Source organism: Lissotriton helveticus, chromosome 3_1 (assembly GCF_964261635.1).
Source record: "Lissotriton helveticus chromosome 3_1, aLisHel1.1, whole genome shotgun sequence".
Classification (NCBI taxonomy): Eukaryota; Metazoa; Chordata; class Amphibia; order Caudata; family Salamandridae; genus Lissotriton; species Lissotriton helveticus.
This window is the reverse complement of record NC_136061.1, coordinates 1,038,870,595-1,038,884,239: the sequence shown is the minus strand read 5'-3', so window position 1 is coordinate 1,038,884,239 and position 13,645 is coordinate 1,038,870,595. Positions and strand designations below refer to the sequence as shown.

At 41.1% G+C, this 13,645-nt stretch overlaps 1 protein-coding gene across 4 annotated transcripts in view; it reads left to right on the top strand.

Moving 5' to 3' along the window:
* DCAF17 (DDB1 and CUL4 associated factor 17) overlaps positions 1-13,645 on the top strand; it is a 426,798-nt gene that overhangs the window by 108,335 nt on the left and 304,818 nt on the right. For all 4 annotated transcript variants that reach the window (XM_078681578.1, XM_078681577.1, XM_078681579.1 and 1 more), the window contains exons 4-6: positions 7,955-8,045; positions 9,399-9,535; positions 11,981-12,056. In XM_078681578.1, coding sequence (XP_078537704.1) covers positions 7,955-8,045; positions 9,399-9,535; positions 11,981-12,056 — 304 coding nt within the window. The remainder of the gene's footprint in view (positions 1-7,954; positions 8,046-9,398; positions 9,536-11,980; positions 12,057-13,645) is intronic.

Here is a 13,645-nt window from a genome sequence, read left to right as displayed (position 1 = left end):
TGAGGCAATCACATCCAACAAAATGGATGCCCCAGTATGTTACTCTAACATCTGTGGTCATGCCAGCTAACACTTCCCTCACTTACCATAGGAACAGTGCAGCAACCCCCCTTTGTTTTTCTAGTGTAAGACACGGACACAAGCTGTAACTGGACCTTCCACCTTTCAGTGTGGATAACCGTGTCCGTTGATCTATTGATCAACTACGTTGACTCCCTCCCCTTTTGATATAGACTCCCCCCCCACAGCCACAGCCGAAGCCTATCTCCACTCCTCCAGTATAACACAGACCAGACGCACGCCACCAAAAACAGGCCAGGATTGTTATGGGTCCTCCCCTGTTGAGGAGGATGGAAGTCCACAGGAGCAAAGATAAATGTCCCCCACACTTCCAAACAGCAACGACCCAAGTGAGAAGAGATAACTCACTCAAAGTCAGTTGCTCCCAAAAAGTGTGGGGGGAATTTCCCAGGGAGTATACCAACTCTCCCCCAGCAGGGACGTTGTAGCTGCAGTCTCGATGGCAGGAGATGGCTGTAACCAAACATATAATAGTACTAAACTATCTAGTAATTTGCAGGACTAGTACACAAGTGTTCAATATAGAATTCCACTTACCTCACCAGGTGAGTGTCAGAGCATGAGCGAGTAGTCAAAAGTCACGAACCAGGAGGTAGTGAAGGGAACCTGGATGACTACTCAGCAAGGGATAGCTCCAAGCAAGAAGGTAAAGAATTCCGTCCTGCTCATATACTGAAGACTGAGCAAGACTGGGCTACAAGAGCAGCAGGTGACAGGCTCGTACCACTTATGGAGCTAAAGACAAAGTGGCACGGCAACAACACCCACTTCCTACTCATAACCTAAAGACAGAGCGGAGGGGGTAAACACAGAACACACAACAAGCACAAATACACACACCACGTCCGACTCTTGGAACTTATGACGGAGTGGAGCGGGTGTACACTCAACAAGACAACACACGGAGTACGCACAATGCGTCCAACTCGTAAACTCAAGACAGAGTGGAGCGCATGGACATGTACAAACACAAAAAACGCTAATGCCCAGAGAAAGCCTCCGTCCACTCATGAACCGAAGACCGAGTGGAACGGAGCGGAAAGAATGGCCCGAAGACGAACCAATCACCAGTAAAGGGGCGTAGGGACAGAACAAGTCGCTAAGGCGGAAAGTCGTGCAAGGCACCGGGGATAACAGAGAAGCGGGAAGGGAGACAGGGAGACTAAGTATCGGGAACAGATTAGGCAGCGAAGTACGGGGGTAAAGGGTCGGGAAGAAATACCTTGAATCCAACAGGGACACAAAGAAAATACCACGGGCTCAGGAACCAGGGAACAAACTTGAACAGGAAGGCAGACAGGAACCAAGAACGCTACGGGAACCTCACAAAGTAGAACGCTGAGTAAAGGGGGCGTGGTCACTAACCAAGCAGTAAGCCAAGCAATGATTCGCTGGTGAGCCTCCCTTTTCACTTAGTTAGGGAGCGTCTCGAAGTTTGCCAACACAACCCAGCACGCTGTTTAGGGAATGTCACAAAAGGACTCATGGAGTTCAATAGGAAATGCTGGAAGGAGAACTCCGATTTAGCCCTGTGGAATCTACGTTGAACACTCGTTTATGAGGTCAAATCCGACCACCCCTAACAAGGATAACCTCCACTGCAAGAGACCGGACCCTGTCTGAGTTCCACGGCCGATGTTATTCAACTGCAACCCGGCTGGGCAAGTACTCGAGGCTGGGTTAGGCCGAGATCTTAAACACGACACAACTCCGTCAATCTGGGCGATAAAATTCTCGGGACCGCACCGTCAGATTCAGCAACAGTTCATCCACACGGGGGTCGGGCGTAAAATCAGGATATCTGGCAGGATCATCAAGCCGCAGACGGAGGTCGGCGGAGCCGGGAGCCTATGCGGCCATCTTGGTTGCTGCGTAGCTCCTCCTCTGAGCTACACCTAATTAAATATCTTTTGTGCATTCAAAGGCTCTGTAGCAGTAAAGGAGGGGTGCTAGGGGCCCTAATATCCTACCTTAGCACTACCATCCGTTATTTAGTTTTAATCCGGACTTTGGAACCTATTTATAAAGTTATACTTGGTATCCAGGTGCCAGTTTTAATCTCACTACTCCCTACTGCAATTTTTTGTTCTATCACTGTACCCAGTCTTGGATTGTTTGCGTCTGTTTGTGAACATTGTCGTCACTTTCAGTTTTGTGTTGCACTTTGTTCTTGTATTATCTGTTCCCCCTCCCTATGCTCCGCACGGTGCGTGGCTACGCATGGGCGTTGCAGCAGACCCGATGATGAAGCATGTCACACACATTGTGTGTGAGTGAGGGCAGTTTTTCACTATACACTAATGTGTCACTGCTTGTACACTTTCGTATGTGCTTCTCTTTCCTCTCCACCCCTCTTTTTGTGTACATTCAAAGGCTCTGCCACTACGAACCAGTCATTCCAATTTGCCTTGTGGGAAATATCCTGTACACCAATTTATCAATTGAGCCCAATTGACTGTTACAATTTCCTCCAGCTTGCTACTTGCTTATATAGAAATCTCGCCCTCTAAAATGCACGGCAAGACTTTTTCCAGGATCTTAGCATCTCATATTAATGAAAATATAAATGACAGAAGTTGCTATATTTCAGGTGTACTTACCTGGCTTCTCCTGAGACCATCACCATTTCTTCCACGATTCCTTAAAGACCTGTACCTTTAGCATCCTTGCCATGAAAGTCCACCAATCAAGAAATCTGCTGTGAACCATTGTAACTTCTTAATCTCCCCTTGAGGATTCAATTCCAAATGGTCAGGCCAATCTGCTTATTGAGGGGTAAAAGTTACGTCTTTTAAAAATATTTACAGAAAGCCTCTAGTCTCTCACATGTTTCGAAGGGTGCAGCTCAGAACAGATAAGGCGTTCATATATTTAAGCATTGTTTATATTAACTTTAGATTCAGAGCCTCAACACCATTAGTGTGTTTCCTAGTCCGTTTTACATGTGTAAAACACACTTAGAGGATATCCTCTATATATGATTTAATGTGAAATTCTTCATATTTAGTGAGAAAAATGACCAGATATTGCACAGTAGGTCATTATTGATACATTTATGTGGCACCAAGAGCATTAGTACATCCTCAAACATATTTGAATAGCATGTTTGCTTTAGCAATGAATTGGCGTTATGGAAGATTCAATGCTCAAATAGTTTTCAAAGTTTAACATGAAAAATGCTACCTCCTTGTATGAAATGAGTGCATATGGAATGTATTTTTTTAGTTCTTTTTTTAATGTAATTTTTTTATAACACTCTCTGTAACATTAAGCAGCTGTTTTAAAGTGCTTCAGTTTGACATCAAGACCAGTTTGAGAAGACGTGCTGGTCAGGGTCTTTGTTCTGTGGCAGAGACTGATTTGCTATAACCTGTCCCACTCTGTGTAGTCGCATTTTTGTTCTTGCATGAAAAACCTTTTATTTTAACTCCTTCAGAATATTATCCTTGGAGACAGCTGCAATGTTATGTTTTCCCAGGAGCAGCACAAGTGCAAAGAGCAAGACGAAGAAGCAGATACCCTATGTAGGGTTTATTCCAAGGAACAAGATTCAGGAATGTACTAAAATATATCCTACCGCTTAAGGGCTCTCACTGTCAAGTCGCTTTTGAGTAACAGCATGTCTTTTCCACTTGCCCTGGCGTTTTTATTGGCAGATTTTAAATGTACATCGCGATAAAATGTAAAGGGTAATTTTAAAAGATGCTCATGTAGGGCTTACATTATGTCACATTTGGTGATTATATGGTATTGGGCTGAGGCAAGTGCCAGAAAAACACAAAGAGGCAGAGGAAGGCTAGAATGGACCAATGCAGGCAGAGAGACTGTAAATTAATTGAAGAGATAAGTCTTTGTTTTTTTCCCTGAATATGAGACTGTCGTCTTCAGAGGGTTGAAGGTTGGAGATTAAAACCCTCGACTACGGTCTTCAAAAATGAAGTCAAAAGACTTTTGTTAAGCAGATTCGTTCAGTAGCAGCCCTGAAGTATCTCACCTTGACTATCTTCCTGTGGGCACCCCGTATCCCAAATCTGCCAGACGATTATTATATTGTATCTGTATTGCTGCTTGCTTTACCTTATTGCTTTTTAACTTTGTATGTATCACTTGTCTGCTATTTGTGCAGCGCTACGATACCCTGACGGGTCGTGTTTGCACTATATAAAACTCCTCAATTAAATAAATTAATAAAAGCGTTGACCACCAGTATGTAGTACCCACAGTGGAGATTTCAAAGACTTTGGAGGCTAACCATGTTTTTGAAAATTTCTTTACTATCCCAGTGCTGTGCTTTATTAAATCAGCTACTAACTTTCACCCAAGCTATTCTTCTATTTAGCTAGGATTTGCTTGGCTTCCAGGACATGATGGGCTACCGAGTACTTCCAATTAAAAAAAATAACGATCGGTACATAAGTATCGAGCAGGTGTCGTACTTTATCAAGACTTATATGAGGAAACCTCATGTGACAGAATTAATGAGATTGATGGGCTGGTCGTTTCTTTTTAGTCTTTTATGAGCTTAAAGCATATTTGTGTCGTTCTAGCACATCTAAACAAAAGCACAGTGTCATATTGTGTATTTGTGCTTAACGTACTAATTAAAGATATGGTGCGGGGTCCCCCGCAACAAGGCAGTATTTCCCCCAGGTAAGGCTCCTCTCAGCATGTCAAAATAGTCAAAATACAGTCAATTAGGGGGGTGCCCACTCAATAACTGAGTTTTAGATCAGTGGAATAAAATTAAAAGATTAATTATAAAAAGTCAGAAAAAATGTGGTACAGAGTCACTCCTGTAAAGGCACACGGCAAATAGATTATTACAGAGAAGTGCAAAATCAAAAGTATTCCCTATCTCACAGATGGAGCCCTAATTTGACTTTGAGGGATCTCCAGAGCACATTGAGGCCCATCATGGGTAGAATGGCACCAATGTATCCTTGTAAAAGATGAAAGAAGAAAGAAGAAATATCTCGGCCACAGAACATGAAATGTTGTGGCTTTTTCATTGTGTGGTGGCAGTGGAAAAGTCAGTGTACACCAATGACGTGACATCGCCAAGCCATTTGAACTACACCAATGCTTCCATACTCAACCTGGAAACAAAATAGAACTGTTGCAAAAGAACTCTGAACTACTTCCTCTGGGGCATTCTGCAGAGACTTTGCTTACCGCTGCTCAACTGTTCCTGATAAATGTAGTTGTGAATGGCGATGAAGCAGATGCAGTGTTAGAACTGCGGGTTTCTAGGATTCCCATGAAAAATGTAATGGCCAGGATATTAGCCACTGCAACGAGGTGCTAGCCTGTGTAGGGCAGCAAGATTGGGTTTCTGCAGCAAGGAAGGTTTCAGTGATGCTAAATGATTCCACAGATCATATCGTCTCAGAGTTGAACCTTGCTTCTTTAAGGTGCAGATAAGACTTGGAGATGGCAAAGAAAGAATTGTTAACAAGGAGAATGAAAGCATCCCTGTGGTCCCAGCAAAATAAACGGTCCATGATAAGGGTAAAACACTTGTGATTTCAAACCCTCAGAGTACTTGTGACTACCTCTCACCGAAGAAAGGCTGTCCCACTCAATCAGAATAGATCTGTCTTGGCTTGTCTTATAGTGGTGTAATAAGGTAGATTTCTTGGCTACTGGGCTTACTCAGAAATGTTCCCTCTTTTGATGGCAGAAATAATGGGAATATGAGTAACTCTCTCAGCAGCAGCGGTGGCAGGATGGGTCTTGAATGTAACTTTTGTTTTGTTTTATTGCCGTACCCTTTGTTCTTTCTTCTACCATGCCCTCCTTTTCCCTCACCCGATCAGTTTTTGAGTGGGTAGTAAAAATGGCGACTCAAGTCAAAATGTGTTATACTTTCTTTCAGTCTACATGCATTTCTTTTTACCAAGTCGTTCTTTATTGTTTTCATACTTTACAGTATTAAAATACATAGACATTGTAGGTATGCAAAGCAGATCTTTGTCTTGTGGTATATACATTTCCACACATATATGATCCTGTTCAAGTATCTATGTATTTTACAATGTCTTGTAATCACTTGACTTTTTGTGTGCAGAGCCAGTTCCTTTCATGCCCTGTATGCTACACTCACTTGCCTGGTTTAACACTTTCAACACTGCAATCTTTTGAACTCTGTGAAGTCTAACTGGTAATGTGGTGGTGTGGATTTTTTTTTTTTGGGCCTGCATGTTACAATATCTCCAGGTCTCCCCCCTCAGCCTACACTTGCATAGGCTAGGGATCCCCTCACGTGATTGTGTGTCTGTCTTGTGTCTGTTCTTCCGACCTCTCCCAGGGGACTAGGGGCCCAGGAGGGTACCCCAGAAAAAGGAGTGGAACGAGAGAAGGGAAGCACAGCACTATTCCCGCAGCTCTACTTAACTTTTCCCCTCTCGCCTACGCACATGGTCTGGTTAAGGGGCCTTTTAGTTCCCCATGCTCTCCAGGGCTCCCAATACATCTTCGTAGACTAAAGCACCTCAGTATATCTGTACTGGTGGATTTATGGTGGCCACTCGTCCGGTTTGGTTTGCGGTGCCTCCAAATATTTACCCCGTGCTTCCGTGGTGAGTGGACCGAGGGGGGATGGGAGGAACTTTTCCCTTCTTGCCGCTAGAGATGGCCACATGCCCACTTCGACGCGGCCCATTTACAGGGAGCGGCAATCCAGGTTTTCAACATGGGGAGCCATAGGGGATTTCCAGGCCAATGCTATCTATTTTTTTATCAAGACTTCAGCTAGGTCTATACATTTCGTAGCATATTTAGTGTTTTTTAGTGTGGGCCATTACTCCCAGTCGACAGGAAAAAGGATTTAGTGTCAACTGTCTGTTATTTGCAACATCAGTGATATTGTGTCAGTCCAAAACTTTTCAATTTCTTGGCAAGACCATACCATATATTAGAAATCAGCTTCAGGACCTGCAAAACGTGGGCATTTGTGTTTTACCTCTGTGAACATATGATTAGTCCATTTTGGGGTGCGATAGGTCTGATGCAAATAATTAGATTGGTTGTATTTGAGACGTGATGTTCCCAATACCTTTTTAACTCTAGTCAATGCTGTGTTCTATGGTCTGTCTGTGAATTCCTGTCTCTCACTCCTCATCCATAAAGGCTGAGCTATGTTGAACATTGTGGTGTATTGATGTTATTTTTCATGAAGGGTTTTGTCTGCTGAGTTTGAGCAATCAAAAACAGCAGATCATTCTGAGTGGGTGTTCATGTTCGTGATAACATTTCTTACACATACCTAGGAATGTTCACAGGTACAATTTAGGAGAAAATGCTCAAGAGCTTAAATTACACACTCTTATTTCACGGAGTTATGCTAGGTTTTGAACTTTTGGAAATACAATGTATGTAGGGCAAGCTAAAGTTACTCTTAGTAACTGTTGTAAGAGTTATCTGTCTTGAAATCTCCTTTAAGAGTGGACACAGAGCAGCTGATTCACAAAAGCATTTATAGTACCGTAGGAGTACTCTTTTTTGTATTAGTAGTATATGATGTTTACCGTTTTATATGTTTTGGGCTAATTCATAAAGGCATGCAACAGTGTGTAAAAGAGTACTATAGGAGTACTATTTTACATACTCCAAAATACCTTTGTGAACAGGACCGAAGGATTTAACTTGGAAATTTCACATTAAACGCATAGAGAGTTAGTTTTTTCCAGCAAAAAGTGAAACTTGAATTAATGCTCTTTTGGGAGAAGGACAGTCAAATTTAGAATATTTTTGATGTTTGCTCAAAGTTCATTTGATAGATAACAATCCCTGGGTTTCTTATAAAACACGGTCATTAGGACAAATTTGTATCCATTACATTTTCTCTAAAACACTGTTTTCTTTTTTACTTTAGTGTTGCTGCAAAGCCGCTACAGCTATATGAGCTAGCAAAGTGCTCTAAATTGGAAAAAATAGAGGATGCCTTACTATGTGAATGCCCAGTAGTAAGTTTTAAAGTATTTACAAAATTTTACGAGAATGTGTTTCATTTATTGTGAACTAATTTATGTTGTAACATCCTAGGAGGCTTTTTATTTAAATTGGATAATGATTACTTTTGTAAATATACATACAATCTCTCCCAGTATTTTTGGTTAGAACAATTGAAATGTGACACCTTCAAAGCCAAGATGTGGTGCACTCAAGGATAAAAAAATATTTTCCACTTAATTAGTTATGTAGTTAATACCTGCTTCTTGCATGGCATTCATAAAGGCTATGTAGTTTGTTTATGGAGGTCATAGGACTTTCATCGTTGCTGCAGAATCTATGTTTGGTCTCATTTCCAAGCTATTGTGGAATATTTTATCATTTTTATAACAATGTGCCAAAATGCTAAATGCATTTCGTGATTCTCGCCGAAGCAAAAAGAAATGATGGAAAATGTTGGTTAAAATAATTAAGCTCTGACCGATTATTGTGCCATTTAAGGTTAACGTGTGCACACACCGCTTCTGAATAGAAGTGCACTAACATTGAAGCTTGCTGTAAATAATTGTAGTTTCAGTGAGCCATAACATTGAAACTTTCTATAAATAAGGGTAGTTTTGGTCAGCCTTGATGCCAATTGACAGTGATCTGAGTGTAGATAACATTCCTAGGATGAGGTCTAGAGCTTAATGTAATGGGGTGGGGTATCTAAGATTCCCTCATCATGGCACTATGGATTGGAGACCTGCACTCAGCATTGCATTGGAGCTGGGAAAAGGGAGAGGAGGGAGGAGGGGCTCATCATCTCTACCTAACCTCACAAAATCAGAGAGATATCTAGAACTCTAACTCCTGGCCCTGGACATTAAGGCCCCAACTTTTTCATCCATGGAAACTGCAATCAGCCTTGGAGCCGTGGAAAGGAGAGTCTGGGGTGGGGCCGCTCGTCATCTCTATCTAACTTCATGAAATGGAGCAGAACCAGTCACAGCCCTCACTGATAAGGTCACAAAAATATCTGCTCATGAAGGTCCCTGAAAATGCATACAAACATTACATGTCACCACTTTGGCATTGAGTGATGTTCTGGTTCCATGTTGAGTGACTGTATGCCATTCTGTGATTAGTAGCTGCTAAAATTGTCATGTTTTGCTTGTACTGAGTACATGCAAAGTATATTTTATGAGAAAAACCTAAAATTGTAGTTTTTGATATCTTTTGATGACCTACCAAAATTGAATCATAGGTGTACAATTCACACCCTTTCAAAGTTTACAGATGTCTTTAGTAATCAGACCTACAAAAGTTTTATAAGCTGATTTGGAGAAAATACTTTAAATCTAATTTCATTGTTTTTTATCCATCAGGGTGAACTTCTTCAAAGTCCTTTGGACTACAAATCATCTCTTATTGCTGTAACAGGTCAAAATTGGCTTTTACGCTTATGTTCCAAAACTGGAGAAACACTTGAAAGAATATATCTTGCTTCTTACTGCAAATTCAGGTACTGCAAATTGCTAGTTTGCTTTGTTGACAGGATGACTGGTTGTGGGTATGGTCATGAGTTATTTGTGAGTAGTATTCAGGGGTAATGTCAATTGAGGCTTCCCATCTGCAAATTGCCCACAGCATCTGGTGCGTGTTCCAACATATGGTATACATGCACACTAACATATCCATATTTTCACTGTGCCTGCGTGCACCCAAATGATTGTGTTAGCTGTTGCACCTTGGAGCATAAATTAGACTTTGGGGAAAGGAGGCGATAACCTACTATTGCCAAGTACCAGCCTCCTGTTTACCTGATTTCAAGTCATCTAATCAATGGAGAAAGATCACTTGTCCTGCATAACCAGGGTATGCAGTGTTCGTTCTTACCAGTCCCAATATAACCCTCATGCACGTGTGTTAGATGGCTGTTCAAGCGGTATATCTTGGTTCTCTGCTTTCCCTCACACGTGTGTGCATAATCATCTGTTTTTTTTTTGTTTTATGCACCCTCCACCAGGAGGTTGTACCCTTGGTTAGGAACAGTAGTGATCAGTGATTTGTGTGTGATATAGTGAGGTGAAAGGAAATTAAAAATCTCTTGTTACCAGATTTGTATGTTTATTGGTTCTGGTTTGGAGATAATAAAATTAATTTAAAGTGAATGAGAGTGATTATGACTCTCTCACATTGTTATTTGTGAAGTAGGTCGACATGTTTCAGCCCTTGTGTGCCAGTCGGTCAGTTGGGCTTTCTTCAGGACCAATGTGTTGAGTGTGGAGAGGCCAAATAGCGTCTCTAGGTGTGAAAAGCAATACAGGTATTTCCTAGTATGCTAGTTTCCAATTATGAAGCGTTATTCATTATGGCTCTTTGAAGGTCTCTAGGTACCTTTGATTTGGGTTATTATTACCTCATCGGGATTGCCAGTGGGTCAGAGAGGCCTTCTTCGGTCTCTGTCGGCACGACTTGTGCTGACTCTACCACCTGGACCAGTTAACTGTCAACTGGTAGTTTTAATTGCCATATTTTGTCAAGGACTGGATACAGTAAGATATGTTGAGTTCCCTTGGTTGCCTGAGGGAAGAGTGACTCCTTGCATTAGCCACGGTGCAGTCCTGCACAGATCAGTATACATGAAAGGTGACAAGTGTCTCCCTAAGAGGCCCTAGTTAGAAGGAAACACAATATCAAAGAAAAACCATTGAAAGTCAATCTTCTAAGTCCTGATTGAAAGTTAAGATTAGTACTGAAGAGAGTAGCAAGACACTAAACTCTTCCTGACATCAGGAAGGAGAAAAGAGCTAGGCAACGATATCCAAAAGTAGAATCCAGTACAAAGTTTCAACCTCAAGGTGCAAAAATCATGGGCAAAAATTGTAACAAACAGGCCGCACGCAAAATGTACATTAAAAGGTTGGATGAATTGCGACACACCCTTCATTTAGACATGAATCCTTGTATATGATACTAACAGTAACAGACAACACTGTAAAGGCGGCCCTGATTAATGCGCGTTCGGCCTCTAAACATGCTCACAACATCTGTGATTTACTTACAGTTGTGTTTTGGGATTTACTCTTTCTTACAGAAACCTGGCTTACGGAGCACTCTAGCCCGGTTATCAAGGCATCCATCCCTGATGGATTCAAAATCTTTAGAGTTGATCAGAAATCTGGACCTGGGGGTGGTGTTGCAGTACTTGTGATGGAAGAATAGGGTTGTCACTGGAGTGAACTCAAAGAGCTGCCGGAGGTCGAAGCCCTCGACTTCTGCATCAAAGTCTCCCCACAATACTCTCTGGGTGGTTTACTGATGTATAGACCTTTCCTAAATAACCTTGACGAGTTGATCACTCCTCGGGCACTGCTTTATTCTCACTTTGTGCTCCTCGGAGATTTTAATATCCATATGGATAATGATGAGTTGGGGGATACACTTGACCTTCTTAATACGTTGCAGTCGCCCAACTTCAACAATGTGTTATCTCCTCCATGCATCGTGAGGTCACATTTTGGACCTGAATTGCTCTAGTACCCCTCTCGCCATTACTGCCCCCTTGCCAGTATCATGGTCTACATTTTGATGTTCTTCTCATGGCAAACCCCCAATATCTCTATGCCGCTACAGCCATCCACTGAACAACAGGATAAAACTGTGCATAGATTCGATCGGGCAGTATTTAGTCTCGCTTTAGTTGATACTCATCCGGTGATAACCGATGATATGAATATAGCGCTGAAGAATTTCAATAATTGGATTGAGAAGGCGGTGGTACTCCTCAACCCCGAGTCTCGGCCTAGGCATTTTAAGAAACCCCTCACTAAGCCTTGGTTTCCTAGCTCTTTGAAATTGCAGAAGGGTCTGTAGGGTCATTGAAGTTTACACACAGGACAACATTAGAATGATTTGCTTTTTAATTACCTGCCTTAAAAGATTAATTGCATTGTTTATACCATAGGTATCTCACATGGGATATACCTCAAGAGACTATAGTATTGAAGTCGTCTCATAAGAAGCTAACTTTGGCACAACAGGTAAGTAGGGATTTTAAAAAATGTCATGACCAGGCATTAATACAAGTAAGATTTTTCATTGTTTTCAAAAGTTATTTCTTTCTGAAAGTTGTTGTAAAGCAGTAACAAGTTAGTAGATAGTCACAAGTTAATCCTTTTTGTAGTTTAAAGGTTTTTATTTCATTTTCGAATGGCATATGCCCATATAATAATAAGATAATTCAATGAGCTGGGACTCTAAAGCAGTAACAAGTTAGTAGATAGTCACAAGTTAATCCTTTTTGTAGTTTAAAGGTTTTTATTTCATTTTCGAATGGCATATGCCCATATAATAATAAGATAATTCAATGAGCTGGGACTCTAAAGCAGTAACAAGTTAGTAGATAGTCACAAGTTAATCCTTTTTGTAGTTTAAAGGTTTTTATTTCATTTTCGAATGGCATATGCATATGCCCATATAATAATAAGATAATTCACATTAGCAGAGGGTTCAAGGACACTTCTAACATTAGGATGATAGATAGCACTAGAACGATAGACAAGATTGATATACATTTGTACACACATAGATTACTTTTGGTATAGTCAGAATGTATTTGAAAAGATAAATATGATTGTATATTATGTTGTTCGTAAGTGACGTAAGGAAATAGGTTTCATGAAACGAGTAAATGGTGGAGGGAGAAGATCCTGCAGTCAGGCTCAGCCAAAGTATTCCTTATATTTCACGAAAACTAATAAATAGACTATTTCATCTACACGTCATTAGAAAATAGAAACTGAACTCTTACTCTTAAAAATTGATGTCCTGAACAAGACCATTGCAAATTGTTGGTCCTTTGGAATATTGCCACCGTCTGACCTCCTGTGATAATATTTCATTCTAGGCTGCTGACAACCTGACAATTTTAAGAAGCATTTCACAAATAATTATCCCTGAAAAATACAAATGTATCACAAGTACTTGCCAAATGCTATTGTAGAAGCGGGAGCATCTAAACAAAAGAACTTTTATTATTATAGCCAGCTGCAGTAGCCTATCTTAACCATAAAAGATGACTGGCCTAGGGGGCTGTAGTAAACAATGAATCTAATAAAACATTCTGCTCAATCAAGTTTTAATGCTCTATTAAAATAGCCTCTGCTGAGAGGCCCATGGAGTGTAATTCACACTGCGGCTCTCAATGCCTTCCATCTTCTGCTCTCCATGAATGACGTTTGCTTCTGGGAACATGTATGATACATGCATGGCCCTAGCAGCATCTAATATGAATTAAGTTCAGTAGCAAAGAATTGGTAGGATGAATACTCTTTATCTTATCTCTCTCTCTCTGCTTTGCCGAACTAGTTTGCTGCTGCAATTTGATAGGTCGGTTCTCAATAGGGACAGTTGCCCTGAATTTGGACGGCCCTATTTCTTCTTTGTGGACTCATCATTGAGATATTTGAAGCACTTCCTTGTTAGACTGGGTGTCTTCCAAGTATCCCAAGGCATCCTTTGGTTAAAAAATTCATTTTCTACCTTTAAGGGCACTACACCTACAATGTTAAAGATATTCCTGTCCGGATAAACCCAATCAAATAATATTTAAGGATTGAAATGTTGACTT